This window comes from Mobula hypostoma, chromosome 7, assembly GCF_963921235.1.
Source record: "Mobula hypostoma chromosome 7, sMobHyp1.1, whole genome shotgun sequence".
NCBI classification, from domain to species: Eukaryota; Metazoa; Chordata; class Chondrichthyes; order Myliobatiformes; family Myliobatidae; genus Mobula; species Mobula hypostoma.
The window spans coordinates 146,069,152-146,087,170 of record NC_086103.1 but is presented as its reverse complement, the minus strand read 5'-3'; the positions used below and the strand labels follow the sequence as shown (position 1 = coordinate 146,087,170).

At 40.5% G+C, this 18,019-nt stretch overlaps 1 protein-coding gene across 7 annotated transcripts in view; it reads left to right on the top strand.

Moving 5' to 3' along the window:
• atp8a2 (ATPase phospholipid transporting 8A2) overlaps window positions 1-18,019 on the top strand; it is a 589,180-nt gene that overhangs the window by 216,733 nt on the left and 354,428 nt on the right. For all 7 annotated transcript variants that reach the window (XM_063054225.1, XM_063054230.1, XM_063054229.1 and 4 more), the window contains 2 exons: window positions 455-554; window positions 4,344-4,442. In XM_063054225.1, the coding sequence (XP_062910295.1) occupies window positions 455-554; window positions 4,344-4,442 (199 nt within the window). The remainder of the gene's footprint in view (window positions 1-454; window positions 555-4,343; window positions 4,443-18,019) is intronic.

Sequence of the window (18,019 nt, the reverse complement as noted above, 5' to 3'; positions counted from 1 at the left end):
TTCTGCCCACAGTCCAAAGATGTACCGGTTAGTAGGTTAAATTGGTCGTTGTAAATTGCCCCATGATTAGGCTGGGGTTAAGTCAGAGGTTGTTGGGTGGCGGAAATCCTATTCCGTGCTGAATCTCTAAATTAAAATTAAATAAATAAACTCTTCCTCAGCTTTACCTGCTGCTAAAGGCCTTGATTTCTGCATGGTTCTTAAATACCATGCCCAGGTACACACCATCTCCTCCAAAGTTCCACTTTATCTCACCTACCTACCTTCCCCCTCATCTGGCTTCCCCTATTGCCTTCCTGATTTCTACTTACTGTTAAAGTATTTCTGTTTCGAAAGCAATGAATCTTTAGTTGTAGAATTGTTTCCTTTCTTGGGAAATGATTGTTAGAGATATTTTTTTGATTTGATGTTGTTTTTACTCTTAAGTAATAATGTTCACTTTTCATATTAACAGCACAGCAAAATACAGCGTGATAACATTCCTGCCTCGCTTCTTGTATGAACAGATCAGAAGAGCTGCAAATGCATTCTTTCTCTTTATAGCCTTATTACAAGTAAGTTTAACTTGGATGTGTTTGGGTGAGATTCCATTCTAATTTTAAACTATTTCTCTGGTATTTTTGGGCTCATCCTCCTACTTTTGTATTAATGTTTACAACAAGTGATGTTTGTGAAATAGTGCTGTCGACTTTCCACTTATGATTACTTTTATATTTATTATTTATCCATACGGGTTAGCTTAGGGCACCTTCAAGATTCTTCCCAAATCAGTCCTGCCCCAATTACCATACACCTCTCTGCAGCAGCCCTAAGATTGAGGCAAATAATGGGACATCCTATCTTCTCTCTACTCGAGATCAACGATGCATTAGAGGGTAGAATTTAAAATACTCAAAGAAGGAATAAAAATTGAGGTGAATTTATTAGCTACAGTAATTGTGTGTACTGATAGACCAGTTTTCATTTTTCTTTTTTCAATAAGAACAACATTTGAAGTTGCATTTGTAGGAGAAAGTAATTTAGGAGTTAAGTTATAGGATAAATGGATAGAAGTCCAGACTAATGATTCATGAGTTTGAATGAGCTTCACCTTGTTATCCTTGTAAGCAGAACAAGTGCTACACATGCCCTTATACTTCCTCCCTTACCACCATTCAGGGCCCCAGACAGTCCTTCCAGGTGAGGCGACACTTCACCTGTGAGTCGGCTGGGGTGATATACTGCATCCGGTGCTCCTGACGTGGCCTTTTATGTATTGACAAGACCCGACGCAGACTGGGAGGTCGTTTTGCTGAACACCTACGCTCTGTCCGCCAGAGAAAGCAGGATCTCCCAGTGGCCACACATTTTAATTCCACATCCCATTCCCATTCTGATATGTCTTTCCACAGCCTCCTCTACTGTAAAGATGAAGCCACACTCAGGTTGGAGGAACAACACCTTATGTTCCGTCTTGGTAGCCTCCAACCTGATGGCATGAACATCGACTTCTCTAACTTCCGCTAAGGCCCCACCTCCCCCTCGTACTTCATCTGTTATTTATTTATATACACACATTCTTTCTCTCTCTCTCTCTCCTTTTTCTCCCTCTGTCCCTCTGACTATACCCCTTGCCCATCCTCTGGGTTTTCCCCCCCTCCCCTTGTCTTTCTCCCTAAGCCTCCTGTCCCATGATCCTCTCATATCCCTTTTGCCAATCACCTGTCCAGCTCTTGGCTCCATCCCTCCCCCTCCTGTCTTCTCCTATCATTTTGGATCTCCCCTTCCCCCTCCCACTTTCAAATCTCTTACTAACTCTTCCTTCAGTTAGTTCTGACAAAGGGTCTCGGCCTGAAACGTCGACTGTACCTCTTCCTAGAGATGCTGCCTGGCCTGCTGCATTCACCAGCAACTTTGATGTGTGTTCCTTGTTTTATAATTTTTTTCTGTGCTGATTTCCTGCATGAGCTCTTGTCATTTAATTTATCAATTTATGATAGAATTTCTTGATAACCTAATTTGTTACAATTCTGTTACTGCCTTGAATTGCCTTTTAACAAAAATTTGCTCTTGATTTTATTATTGTTGCTTTGAATTATTGTCTTCAACATTACAGAATACTCAGCAGAATTTTGTTTTTTGTCATTGAAGCATCTTTCAAACTGTAGTCTCTCTTCTGATGGCTTCAATGATGATTTGTTGAAATGCCCATCTGTTTCTTAGCAAAACTGAAAACAAATCTCATTACGCCTCATCTTTCCATTATGATTTCGAAGATAATTGGTACAAGTGCTATCTTTTAGCAAGTTGTTTCCTGGACATGTTCCTTTTCCTATCCTTTTTTTTTCTAACCCCACTCTTTTCGAATCTATAAAACCTTTACCTATCTGTCTTGTTATCTAAGCCAGAATTGTTAGTGGAGAAAATATTTTTTGTATGACTATCCCATGATGTCCACTAAAACTTAATGCTGGGCCCCTCAGATTTTCTGTCTCATAATTGGTGAATAATTTCACACTTCTAAGCGTGTTGTTTGTGTCACAGTTTGTAATCATGAAATGTTGGTTCCTGGCTTAAATAAAAAATTATTTAAATGGATGGTTAAATACATTGATCTTTTCAATGATAAATATATTTTAATAAGACACCAGTACCCCCCCCCCCCCGTCCCCTGTTAATGAATAATGTGGGCCAATGAGTTCACTGCTTTAAAATAATTTATCAATCTCTATAACCCCAAATTTGGAAATCAAAGTAGTTGATCATCTTACAAGACCCAATATAGATGCACCATGGATTTTAATATTAATAGGTTCTCTTTTGCTTACCCTTGGTATTCCATTAGTCTGTTTAAATGCTACAGTTATGATGGTCATTTTCTGGGAGAGATTTTGGTAGTTCTTTCAGTTATATAATTAACCAAACAGGTATATTACTCACCCAGTGCCCTTTTTCTCTCTGAAGTGTCACTTTCCTGTATACTAGTGCTATGTTGGCAGCACCTCCAAGCTGCCCCTGTCACAAGCACATCCTTAGGCTGTGTTGGTTGTTTGGCCCATCATGTCTGCTCTGCCTTTTCATCGTGGCTGATCCAATTTTTCCTCTCAGCCCCAATCTCCTGCCTCGCTCCTCCCCCACCCCGTATCCCTTCATGTCAGTGAAGAATCGAGCAACCTCTGCTTTAAGTACAGACTTGACCTCTACAGCTGTCTGCACTGACAAATTCCACAGATTCATTACTCTCTGGCTAAAGAAATTTCTCATCACCATTCTAAAAGGACGCCCCTCTATTCTGAGGCTGTGTTCTCTGCATATATTTCACTGTATATTTCAATGTTATGAGATAAATAAATGAAACTGAACCTGAGATTTTTTTTTTTAGAAAGATTACATTAGTTCCAGGATAGGGAATTTCTTGCAAAAAAAAAATCTGTTGATGGGTGACGAACCACTTATTCACATTACACTCTGTCTGGTAAATGTGTTTGCATAGTGTAATAGAAAGGGACTTTAGTTGTTTTAGGTCAGCCATGATGAAAGTTGGTGTAAAAGCATGAAAAAAAAAGGAACAGGAGAATGTCATGTTCACTCATCTGCTCTGCCATTCAGCATGACTATGGCTTCTTCACCACTTCAACTTTCCCAGATTCTTGGATTTTCTTAGTTAAAGGATCTTAAAGTTCAAAATGCACAAAATTCTAAGAAATCAGAGGTGTTGCCGTGCCTTCTTTGTAATGGCACTTGCACGCTGGTCCCAGGACAGATCCTCTGAACTGATAACACCAGGGAATTTAAAGTTTCTGACCTCCTCCACCTCCAATCTTCAAATGAAGATGGGCTTTTTCTGGTACTGAATATACTTTATTGCCTCAAATGCTACCATTTCCAAAGATTCACCATTCAAGTCAAGTTTAATATCACCCGCATATGTCATGAAATTTGTTAACTTTACTGCAACAGTACAATGAATTACATGATAAATAGATAGAGGAAAAAACTGAATTATGTAAGTCTATTAAATAGTAAGTTAAAATATGTGAAATAAGTAAAGACATTTCTCCTCATTTTAGTGTTTTGACTGACGACCTGACCCAAGTCAATGGCTAAGACTGCCCCACTCTGCTTATTCTGCCATCATTTGTATAGTTAGCAAACGTGGAAACTCCCTTTGTCTAAGTCTTTGATAGGGCTCTAAAAATAACTGAGGCTGGAAAAACCGAGGCCAAGGAAAGTGATGAGAACAACCAGGTCAATTAGGTCCTATCTCATTCTTGTTATTGTTCGTGTTCTTCCTAAGTAGCTTATATAAATATTTATAAAACAATGAATAAAATATTTTAAAGTAAAGAACTCTTTTGTTTTAGCAAATTCCAGATGTGTCTCCCACAGGAAGATATACAACTTTGATGCCACTTATCTTCATCCTCTCCATTGCTGCCATCAAAGAAATCATCGAAGATTATGTAAGTACAGTAGACATGTCACATTGATTTATCTCAGACAATATCTATCAGATGACCTCTTTTTGAATACTGAAAGGAAATCCATTATTTGAGATGACTGGAATCCACTAGTCTGTGATTTTTTGAGTCTTATTTTAATTACATTACTGCATAAAAATAACGCTGCTGTTCAATTCTGGAAAGTAATGAATGAATCTCAGCGGTGGTTTCCTCAGTTGTGCTGTAAATGTAATTTGCATGATTTTTCATGAATTGTAATACAATCTAAAAATCCAGTGCTTGTTAGAATCTGAATATAACAGAATCTGTACTTGAGCTATATAATACTAAGGAAGATCTTTATACTTTATTGTCGCCAAACAATTGATACTAGAATGTACAATCATCATAGCGATATTTGATTCTGCGCTTCCCACTCCCTGGATTACAAATCAATAGTAAATATTAAAAATTTAAATTATAAATCATAAATAGAAAAATTAGAAAAATGGAAAGTAAGGTAGTACAAAAAAACTGAGATGCGGGTCCAGATATTTGGAGGGTACGGCCCAGATGCGGGTCAGGATCCATTCAGCAGTCTTATCACAGTTGGAAAGAAGCTGTTCCCAAATCTGGCCGTATGAGTCTTCAAGCTCCTGAGCCTTCTCCTGGAGGGAAGAGAGACGAAAAGTGTGTTGGCTGGGTGGGTCGTGTCCTTAATTATCCTGGCAGCACTGCTCCGACAGTGTGCGGTGTAAAGTGAGTCAGGACAGGACAACTTCCATACTAGGTTGTGATCTACCTTGGAAGGATGTTTTCTACAGTGCATCTATAAAAATTAGTGAAGGTTTTAGGGGACAGGCCAAATTTCTTTAGTTTTCTCAGGAAGTAAAGGTCCTGGTGGGTCTTCTTGGCAGTGGACTCTGCTTGGTTGGACCAAGTCAGGTCATTTGTGATATTGATCCCGAGGAACTTAAAGCTTTTGACCTGTTCCACTTGCACACCACTGATGTAGATGGGGTCGTGCGGTCCGCTACTCCTTCTGAAGTCAACAACCAATTCCTTCGTCTTGCTGATGTTGAGGGATAGGTTATTGTCTTCGCACCATGCCACCAGGTTCTTAATTTCCTCTCTGTACTCAAACTCATCATTACCCAAGATACGGCCTACAATTGTATCATCAGCAAACTTGTATATTGAGTTTGATGGAAACTTGGCTACACAATCATGGGTGTACAGTGAGTACAGCAGGGGGCTGAGTACACAGCCTTGTGGGACATCGGTGCTCAGAGTGATTGTAGAGGAGAGCTTGTCCCCTATTTTTACAGCCTGGGCCCTATCTGTGAGGAAGTTGAAGATCCAACTGCAGATCTGAGTGCTAAGGCCCAGGTTCTGGAGCTTAGGAATCAGTTTATTTGGAGTGATGGTATTAAAGGCAGAGCTGTAGTCAATGAAAAGGAGCCTTATGTATGTGTCTTTATTCTCCAGGTGTTCTAAGGAGGAATGTAGGGCCAGAGAGATGGCATCTGCCGTTGACCTGTTGCTCTGGTAGGCGAATTGCAAAGCGTCGAGGTTGACCGGTAGGCTGTGGTTGATGTGTGCCATAACCAATCGCTCGAAGCACTTCATAGCAATTGATGTCAGAGCCACAGGTCGATAGTCATTCAGGCATGCCACCTTGCTCTTCTTCGGCACTGGGATTATCGTTGCCTTCTTAAAACACAAGGGGATCTTAGACTGAAGCAAGGAGCAGTTGAGGATATCAGCAAACACTCCAGATAGCTCGCTTGCACAGGTCCGGAGAACCCGTCCCGGGACGCCATCTGGGCCCTTCGCCTTCCTTGGATTTATCTTCAGGAAGGCCCTTCTAACGTCCTCCTCGGTGACGATGAATCTTGATGCCACCAGGTCCGGTTCATCCGGAGGGAGCGGGACGCTCCTCTTCTGTTGGAATCCTGCGTAGATATGTTAAGTTCGTCAGGAAGAGAAGCGCCACAGTTATTGATATTCCCAGCCTTTTCTTTGTGCCCAGTGATTTCATTTAGACCCTGCCATAGTCTACTGACGTCCCTCTGGTTAGCCTGAGCTTCCGACTTGGCTTGATATTGCCTCTTGGCGCCCTTAATGGCTTTCCGGAGTTCACGCCTGGATTCCGTGTAGCGACTGGTATCCCCGGACCTAAAAGCCGCAGCTCTAGCCTTCAAAAGGGACTTGACCTCTGACTTGACCTCATAATTCATCCAAGGTTTCTGGTTAGGGAATACCTGGATCGTCTTGCGAGACACACAATCCTCCGTGCATTTCCAAATGAAGTCTGTGACAGCTGAGGCATACTCATCGAGGTTAGCTGCCAAGTCCTTGAATACTTACCAGTCCACCGATTCAAAGCAGTCACGGAGGACCTCATCCGTTTCCTCTATCCAACACGACACTACTTTTGACACCGTGACCTCCCGCTTCAGTTTCTGTTTGTAAGTTAGGAGGAGGAGTACGGTGTGATGGTCCGATTTTCCGAAGTGAGGTCGTGGGACGGAACGGTAAGCATCCTTGGCTGCTGTGTAGCAGTGGTCAAGTATATTCGGGCCTCTAGTGGGGCAGGAGACATGTTGGTATAACTTTGGCCCCACCTTTCTGAGGTTGGCCTGGTTAAAGTCCCCGGCTGTAATGAGCAAAGCCTCTGGATACCTGGTCTCAAGTTCACTGATGTTGGCATTCAGTATGTTCAGAGCACACTCCACGTCCGCCTGGGGGGCCAGGTGTGGGAATGTAGACCGCTGTCAGTATGACCGAGGTGAATTCCCATGGCAGATAGTAGGGACAACACTTCACCGACAGGCGCTCCAGGTCCAGGCTGCAGGAGCTTGTCAGTGCCACTGTGTCCGAGCACCACCCAGTGTTGATCAGTAGGCAGACACCACCTCCCCTCGTCTTGCCCAAAGACGCCATGCAGTCCATCAGATGGATCGAAAATCCCTCCAGTCGGATGGCACAGTCGGGGGTGGCAGGGGAGAGCCAGGTCTCAGTGAAACAGAATACACAGCAGTTCTGCATCTCCCTGCAGTAGGTGAGTCTCCCTTTAAGATCATCCACCTTGTTCTCTATGGCAGCGGTCCCCAACCACTGGGCTGTGGACCAGTACCGGGCCGCAAAGCATGTGCTACCGGGCCATGAGCAAACAATATGATTTGGCGGTATGAGTCAGCTGCACCTTTCCTCATTCCCTGTCATGCCCACTGTTGAGCTTGAACACACGCAAGGTCATTACCCGCGCGTCATCCATGTCAGCGCAGGAAGGAGATCAACTCCTCGAGCTTGCAAATGATGGCGGGCTGAAAAGTACGTTTGACATAACATCTCTGCCGGCATTCTGGATCAAAGTCAAGGCTAAATATCCTGAGATAGCCACGGAAGCACTGAAAACGTTGCTTCCATTTCCAACATATCTCTGCAATGAATGCAACGAAAACTAAATTGTGGAATAGACTGGACATAAGGAACCCCCTTCGAGAATCGTTGCTTCCTATCACCCCTCGATGGCACCGTCTTGTTGCAGGAAAATAAGTATTCAGCCCAGGGCTCCCACTGATTCAGTGATATTGGTGCGTTACAATGATTTTATATGTTCATACGGGGAAAATATGTGCTGTTTGTTTAATCTCGAAACATTACTTAAAATGTTATGATGCTATTGACTTGTATAACCATATAACAATTACAGCAAGGAAACAGGCCATCTCTGCTCTTCTAGTCTGTGACGAACGCTACTCTCACCTAGTCCCACCGACCTGCACTCAGCCCATAACCCTCCATTCCTTTCCTGTCCGTATAACTATCCAATTTTTCTTTAAATGATAATATCGAACTTGCCTCCACCACTTCTACTGGAAGTTCGTTCAACACTTATTTCAAGCTCCCCTGTCCTCCGCTGATAATTGATTTATCACTATATTTATGTGAGGAAAATATACGCTGTGTGTTTAATATTAAATTCGTTAGATAAACCCTTTTAGAAACGAAATTGAGTGTATTAGCTACTTATCACCTATATTCCGGTCTTGATTAGCCCCTCCCCCCGAACAGAATTGCCAAAAACGATTTGTAGAGAAAAAATTGGCACGTACACGCATACGTACTGGTGCCTGCGCAAGGCTTCATGGTCATTGCGATCTTTCTTGGGGTAAACACAACATATTTGACTGCTACACTTGTCCGTTGGCAACCCTACCCCCCCCCCCCGGGGTCGGCCAGTCCACAAGAATATTGTCAATATTAAACTGGGCCGCAGTGCATAAAAGGTTGGGGACCTGTGCTCTATGGCTTGCACATTAGCTAGTAGGATGGTGGGCATAGGGACCCTGAAGCCCCTCAGCTTCAATCTGACCAGCAGCCCAGCTCTTTTCCCATGCTTCCTCAGTAAATAGTGCATCTTTCCGGGTTTCCATCGATGGAGTGTGTTGTTGTCAGCTCTTTGAGGTTGGTGGATGTGTCCCGCGGGGATCGATCGGTGGGTCGCGTCTTCGGGCACTCCGGATCAGGCCGAGTGACGGGGGAGGCTCCGCTGCCACTTCCAGCTGCTGGGGGCCCGGGCTGTCAATTGGGTCGGGCCCCGAAGCCGACACTTAATCCCGGAGGGCCGGGCTCCCGGCTGAAATAAGTCCGTAAACTGAGTCACAGTTGCGGAGGCCTCCGCTCCAGCCGAGCCTTGGGCTCGATTTCCGAGGTCAGCGGCAGAGGCCTCACTTCCGGCAGCTGTGGATGTCCACCAATGGGGCTTTACGGTGGTCGCTTCGGGGAAGCGTCTGGGGCACCTTGAGGTCTCCGACATCACTTCTTTGTGGTCGTCTGCTCTGGAGAGGTGCTGGTCAGAATGGGCCGTGTCTCCAAGCACTCTGGCACGGTAGCAGACCGTGGGTCTCTGGGAATGTAGTGGGCCTTGGACCAGGCCTCACTGATGGGGTCCAGGTGCAGTCTGGAGTTTAAGAAGCAGTTCTGGCGTGGTGGTCTCCAGCTGGGTCAGTAGCTTTGCCAGGGTGTTGTTGATCTTGCTAGATGTAGCAGATTGAAGGATTAGAAGGGTTTCTTGGGTATAGGATGGAGTAAAGGGCAGTTTGCTCGGGAGAGCACGCGCAGAGTCGCCAGTTACCGGTGCCATCTTATTTCGGATCTTGTATTTTGGTTTAGTATATGAACACATTCTCCAATTGTTATATCATGAGCAATACAATAAAATTCAAAACAAAACCAGAAAGATGGGTTTGGAAAGCCGAATTAGTGATTTCAAGTAAAGAATGCAAAGGGTTTAGTGTTCCTCTATTCTTTACCGTCTCTGGCTGTGAATGATAATAGACAAAATGCTGAAACAGTTCTCTTTTACTGTTAGGTGGTGGACGGAGTCTAAAGATAGAACAAAAAAAAAGATAGCAGAAAATACAATTCATAGAATTAGGGATCCAAGAACAAAAGTGATTTAAAAAAATAAGCTAAGTGAAATTCAAGAAGCTTTTGAAATGTTTTACAAAACTCTATATTCCAAAGCTCCAGGGGGAAGTATAGCCCAGATTGACACCTTCCTGAACTCTTTAGAGTTACCCACTTTAAGCAAAGAACAAATAGAACAATGACTGCTGACATAACTGAAGCTGAACTAAAAACTGCAATTAGTAGGCTTAAATTAAGCAAGTCACCAGGATCAGATGGATATACAGCAGAGTGGTATAAGGAATTTAGAAATGAGTTAATTCCTGTTTTGCTTCACACACTGAACTGGGCTCCAAGAAGGGCGCAAATGCCACCCAGCTGGAAGGAGGCGATAATCTCAGCTATACCGAAAGAAGGCAAGGATAAAATGGAATGTGGGTCATTTAGACCAATATCTGTTCTTAATGTGGATTATTGATTATTTACCTCCATCATGGCCAAACGATTAGAAGAGTTTCTACCCACACTGATACATAATGATCAGACAGGTTTTATAAAACAACGCCAAACACAAGGCAATATACAAAGGACAATTCACATTATGGATCATATAAAAAAATGAAATTGAAGCAATAGTGATAAGTGTGGACGCTGAAAAGGCATTTGATTCGGTTAATTGGAATTTTCTTTACAGAGTTTTACATAGATTTGGTCTACATGACACAATTATTAAAACTATGCAGGCATTCTATGACAATCCTACTGCTAGGATTAAAATCAATGGATATTTATCTAATAGTTTTACCCTAGAAAGGGGCATGAGACAGGGTTGTGCATAGTCAGCTCTACTCTTCTGGAACCATTAGCTCAACACATCAGACAAAATGAAGATATCAGGGGAATTACTCTTAAAGGGACAGAACATAAATTGGCTTGTTACGCAGATGACATTTTGATCTATCTAGGGCAACCAACATACTCTTTACCTAAATTGATGCAATCCTTTGAACAATATGGCCAATTATCAGGATACAAGATTAACACAGATAAAACTCGTCTACTTTCATATAACTATAGCCCACCAAGAGAAATTGAAAGTAGATATCCTTGGGCATGGCAAACAGAGTCTGTCAAATATTTGGGCATCATTATGCCAAAAGATTTGGCAAAATTATCAGAATACAATTATCAGCCTATATATTAAAAAAATTAAGGAAGATATAACAGGATGGAACCTAATTCCTTTTCTTGGTCTCAGTTGAAGGATTGAATCTATTAAAACGAATATACTGCCCAGACTACTATATCTCTTTCAGACCCTACCAGTAGAGATTAACCAAAATCAATTCAATGAATGGAACAAGATGCTATCAAGATATATATGGCAAGGTAAAAAGGCCTAGAGTTCGTCTCAAAACTTTGCAATTAGCCAAGGAAAAGGGGGGATGGGACCTGCCTTCCCTTAGCAATTACTATTTTGCAGCACAGTTGAGAGCTGTGATACGCTGGTGCAATCCATTGTATGATGCTGAATGGAAAAACATTGAGGAGAGGATACTTTCCATCCCCATACAGGCAATTTTGGCTGATAACAACCTACGAAGTTACATAAATACTATTGATAATCCATGGGTGAAATGGACTCTTAAAATATGGAAAATTATTATAAAAGAATATAAGCTGGGGAGAGGCATTATTCTTAAATGGTGTGCATATGACTCAGATTTTACGCCGAACAAACTGGACGCTAGAATTAAGGACTGGACAGCTAAAGGAATTACAGCTATTTGCAATGTAATGAAAGAAGGAACACTGTTCAGTTTTGAAATGCTCAAAGAGAAACACGACTTTTATCAATATTTACAGAAGCTACAGTATGTTAATAGGATGGTTAAAAATGTAACAAAGGCAAGTCCATGTTTGATAGAACTATTTAGAAAAGCATACTATTCAGACAATGGTAGTAGAATAATATCAAGCGTGTGTAAGGGTTTGTCAAATCTTAAAACACATTCTACTTCATACATTAAAACAACATAGAAGAAGTAAGGAGGGATAATAATATCTGAGGAAGAATGGACAATAATATGGAGGTATCCAATGGAAGTGTACCAGTTCACAGAAATGGAGGGAGTTCAGGTGGGAAAAACTTGATAAAATATTTTATTACACCCTCTCAGAAATCCCATTATGATAGTAACCTCCCTGTTTGCTGGAGAAATTGTGGAAATCAAAATGCAAACCATTATCGTATTTTCTGGGAATGCCCCATTATCAAAGACTATTGGAGTGAGATACACATTGCCCTACAAGACATCTTTAAATGTGAAATACCCTTAGAAAGTAAGACCATATATTTTGGGTATATACCTCAAAAAAGGTTGAAAAGAGATAAATATTTAATGAATATACTGCTGGTGGCTGGTAAAAAGACCCTTATCAGGAAGTGGTTATCACAGGAGAGCCCAACTTTAAATGTATGGATGGAAATTACAATGGACATTTACAAAATGGAGAAGATAACAGCATCTGTTAATCATAAGTTGGAACAACTTGATTCAAACTGGGAAAAATGGTTTAACTACATAACACCTCATAGGCCTGATTTTATCCTCACAAGTCAATGAATATGTTGTAAAAAAAAAATCACTCCCTACATTATACATAGTTTTCTTCTTGTGATTGTTCTTTCTTTCCTCTCCATTCTATAAGTGTTTACCTCAGATAAATATTATGTGGAGATTTGTGGCAAATATGACTATATGATTATATATGTACAGTATCTGAAATACATCTTATGGAAAGTTCTGTTTGATGATGAACTTCAATAAAAAATAAATTACAAAAGATTAAAAGATAGAACACAAAGATAGTGGAAGATGGCACTGAGAGCTACCAGTGGGTCACAGTTATATGTTCATTCATAAATCATTATAGAGGATCTGGGGATTAGCCACAAGAATAATAGCAGTGTACAATGGTAGAAAGTAAAGGAAAATCCGCCAGATCTTTATGCAGAAGAACTGCAAAATCTTGAAAAGCAAATGGTGGATACACTAAGTATGGCTCTCTACAAATCTTTGGACAAGCAAAATATATTCACAGTGCAGCTCCAGTGATTGTAATTTGATAGAAGTCACCTTGTAGTTTGAGTGGGAGAAGCTAAAATCAGATGTACCAGTATTACAGTTGAGTAAAAGTAACTACAAAAGCAAGTTATGGTCTATTTGGGTCAAAGTGCATTTTTCTGTACTGTGTAAGTCTAATACTAGGCAACTGGGCCGTGTTGTTCTTGATGGTGTCAATCTTCATGAGTGTTGCTAAATCTGCACTCAAACTTCTGTAGTTGTACCATAGAGAACATTCTGACAGGCTGCATCACTGCTTGGTATGGGGGTGGGTGGGCTACTGCACAGGACTAAAAGAAGTTACAGAAAGTTGTAAAATTAATCAGCTCCATCATGGGTACTAGCTTCGTAGAAGACATCTTCAAGGAGCAGTGCCTCAGAAAGGTAGCGCCCATTATTATTAAGAACCCCATCACCCAGGACGTGCTCTCTTCTCATTATTACCATCAGGAAGGAGTTACAGAAGCCTGAAGACATACATTCAGCGATTCAGAAAGAGCTTCTTCCTCTCTGCCATTCAAATCCGAAATTGAACCCATGAACACTCCTTCACTTTAATATTATTTCTGTTTTGCTCTATTTTAATCTAACTTTAATATACATATACTTACTGTAATTGATATACTTTTTTCTATATTTATCATGTATTGCATTATACTGCTGCTGCTAAGTTAACAAAAGTCACGACACATGCCAGTGATAATAAACCTGATTCTGATTCATTAGGCCTCATCAACATCTTGTACAACTTTAACTTAATATCCCAACTCCTGTACTCAGTAATCCGATTTACGAAGGCAAATGTGCCAACAGCTCTTATTATACCCTATCTACCTATATTCCAAACAAGGAAGTTTGGACCTGTTTTCCCAGATCCCTTTGTTCCACTGCACTCCTCAGTGCCTTATTGTTCATTGCGAAGTCCTACCCTGGTTTGTCCTCCCAAAGTGCAATACCTCTCATTGATCTGCATTACATTTTATTGACTATTTTCCAGATGATTTTTTTTCCTCAGCTGGTCCAGATTCAGCCGCAAGCCTTGATAGTCTTCCTCACTGTCCGCTGTGCCCCCAATCTTGATGTTGTCTGCATTTGCTAATCCAGTTACCCCATGATTATCCAAATCTTTAATTCAGATGACAAAAAATAGGATAAAGAAAATAGAAATGGAACTTAAATGTCATGTGTAACTGGTTCAAAAGCCGTACACATTGAATCTAACATCCATGATCTACTGTACTAAAGTACGATATAAATTGAGTTAAATCTTAGTTATGGGTTAGGTGGATGGATATTAGAATAGGAAACTAAACAATGTAATGAGAATGTGTTTATCAAAGCATTTCTAATTTTATTGTGACTGCAATTCTTCTGTAGTATTAGCTGTCACATGCAGTTGACCTTTGTGTTAGTTGGAGGGGGGGGGATAGTTTTGTTTCCAAGAAAACCATCAATATGATGATTTTCCATCACCTGCATGAGCCAAGAAACGTGAACTGAAAGTAGATTCAAAATTAACACACGTTCCACAAGAGTAAATTTTATTTGTTATCACAGATTTTTAACCAGTGATTTGAGCAGGCTTTAGGGATTTTGAATAGATCTGTCAAAAGTGAATTTATTAATGGGGAATTTCTCCTACCAAAATAGTCATAAGTGGTGGTCGCCTGTATGTTGATTTGCTACATTGGCCTATGACATTGAATGCTCTCTACCACATTCAGTGCAAGCTCCTCATCTGGATTTTACCATGAAAGATAATCATCATTGTAAAAGTGGATTTTAATCTGACTGAGGTTATTGCACAAACTGTTTTTTAAAAATCCCATATTAATGGTGCCTAAGCACAATTAGCGCCAGATTCTGTCTGCTGTTTCATTGTGGTGAATCAGGATTTATTAAATTAATTTCCAAATTTATGAGGGGGCTATAAGGATTTTGAATAGATTTGTCAAAGGTATTTGATGCCTGCTAGCATTAAAAGTTTTGTGACTTCTGCATTCACCAGCTTTTCTTGCCACCGTTTAGAAACCTTGATAGATAATTCATGTTTCATAGACACTGCAAAGCAGTTAATTGATTATGTCCATTTCTTTCTCATTTTCAGTGCCAGAAATATTCTCATCTACTTATCAATTTTATTCTGCAATCTCAGTCTGTGTACAACTACAGGACTGTAAATTAGGAATATCTGTTTTAGTGATCAATAGGAAATCTCACTCCTTATTTCTTGGTTTCTTTTTAAACAGTTAAAGTGGAAGTAGCCATCCCGCAGGGTCCAAAGTAAGTGACTGAAAGCAGCTTGCATAAGGAAACCAAACAAGATTGATGGATTTGGAAAACCATTAAAACAATAAATATAAATTATGACAGTTATAAATTGAATTGTACACAATCTGACATTAGGGGGCATTCAGAAATTAGATTGTGTTATGAGTAATTGTCCATTAGCACTTTCTGTTAATGTCCCTGCTCAACTGTTCATTGACATCATTATCTCAGTAAGAGAATCATAGGGATTTTTTGGGTTCTTTTATGAATATTTGAATTTTAACTTGAACCAACAGCAAACATTAAAGTGTATTTTTTCCAAAAGCAAAACTCTACAGTTGCATGAAAGCTAAAGTTAAAACGAAAAATGCCAGAAGTGCTCTGGTTGTTGAAGAGCATGCAAGGAAAAAAACAAAGTTCATGTCAGCAACTGAATCCAGATTTTGGGCTGGATCCTGCTGACTATTGCCAGTGGTTCCAGGACTTGCAGATTCAGAGGACTGAGTCTATTAGTTCACTGCTGTTTAACTATCAGTGGAGCCAATTGTTTTTCTGGATCTGGATCTGTATTAGAGACCTCACTGATTTCAGTGGAGTGGTCAGGCTAAGATTCCAGAGGCAAAGAGGATAGGTTTTTTTTTGAAAATCATGTGGTTTTAGTTTTCTTTTAAACAGCTATTAAAATAAGTGTGTTTTTAAAAAATCATATGTTTATTTTTTACAATTGACAACAGGGAGAAAGCTGCCTTGCTGAGCCATGTGTGCCCATATCACTGTCTAATCTTTGAATGCCAGGATCCAGTGGGACAGTGAGATTGACTTTCTATCTGCAGCTTATGTAAGTGGAGGGAACTGCAGGCTGAGGTGTGTGGAGAGCCAGATTTGGAGTATTGACCAAATGTTTTCAGTAAAAACACTGGTAGACTGACTTCTTGTTATAATTTCAAATTATGTGCTCCTTAATATCTTGGTGTGCTACTTCCACTTGTCTATACAAGAGTAGTTGTATTCTTCCTTGTATTGACAATATATAGCTTCAAAATTTATAGTGGAGCATGTCAGACTTCCTGTGCATTAGCAAATGATTTACCATAATTGAGAGCCATTTGCTGACCCTGGAGATATTATCTTCTGCACAGGATAGTAATTTGAATAGCTGAGATCAGGCATGGTCTCATGATGGAAATGAATGTTTACCCATGGATTTAACAACGAATACTAGAAATAGCACAATGAAGAGTAGTCTAAGCTTTTTCACATTTTCAAATTGAATATCAATATGTTTGTGTGTGTTGATTCTTTAAATTGTTTCACTGGACAGCAATTATCTTCAAATGTGTTCCTTCAGGAATTGTGGTTTTGATAGAATGCTTGAAGTCGAACGTGAATATAACTTCAGACTACTCGCGTCACGTAGGAATTTGGAGAAACAAGAAATTAACTTTTATTGAATATAATGCATTTAATTGCAGAACATTGCTGGTGCTTAGCAATAGTTTAATTAAGCTATAAATGTTTTGTTGATGATTTCCATTTGTACTTGTTGTCTGAGGCTTCTCACTTAAATGTCCAACAATAATCAGCTAGCATTGATGGGTTCCGGTTGCCCTGATACAGTTTCTCCCTGCAATGTCCTAGTGAAACCTTACACCATGATTGTCACTGTCAGCACCAAGGTTCGCAGGGAAGAAGTCTAAATGAGAATGTAGAAAGTAAATCTTTGGTGACATATTGCACTTCATGGTTTTGTATGCTTAAAGAATTTGTCAACCAGCTGCATGTAGTTTGGTGCTCTGTAGTTGCCATGAAAATTTTCAGCAGCATCCTTGAATGCCTTCCATGTTATTTTCTTCGGTTTTGAACGTCCTGTCATTGATGGCCTGCTTGATTTGTGGAGCAATAAAATGCTTTCCTCAAGCTTGGCATCAGTTATTTTGGGAAACATCTGTCACAAATATCAGAATCTTTCACCTTGTTCACCTTGCACAACATTTTTCACAAGACCCAGTTTTGTATAAAGAGGAGGCAAAAGTATCTCTGGGACTGCAGGTGGCTTACGTGCCACTCCTTTGTTCCCTGCAACTAACTGCTTATGGAGTGGCCAATCTTTTTTAATGTATTAAGCTTCTTTAGCACAGTGACAGCAGATTCCATCCTTGTAGTCTTGAACCTAGTAATTCTGTTTTTACCTTTGACAAATCCAAGTCTCTGACCAGATCATTTAACTCAGATTGAGTTATCAGATGAGGCTCACTTGACGTAAAGGGTTCAAAATCTGTAACAGTATCAGCGACATTTTCCATTCTTGGTTCATGCATCATGGCATCTTCATCTGCCTCTAGACTCTATGTCTCTGGTGGCTTCAGTACTGGAAGACTATCGTCATGTAGCACAGGTGAAGAGCGATTTCTTGTTTTTCGCAGAGAAACCACATACACTGGTCAGACATAAGTAGCAGTCTGTTACATGATCCTTCTACTCTCACCAAATCATTGGGATAGTGAATGGCGTAAACCTCTGAGTACCCCTGAGCCAAGCTCTAAGATCGACAGTGCATGTTGCTCAACAAATGTGAGGAGCTGAGGCTTTGTGTTGGTTGCCAAATGTACACCCATTGTAGAGCTTATAGGCCTTCTTAATGAGAGGAGTCCTTCTTTGTCTTTGAGATTTAAGCATATACTCGCCACAAATATAACAGAAAATATCAAGGGGTTTGCAATAGTGGCAAGGTACTTTGCTGTCGCAAGTACTCCTGAAAATATATTTACTTTATTATAATAA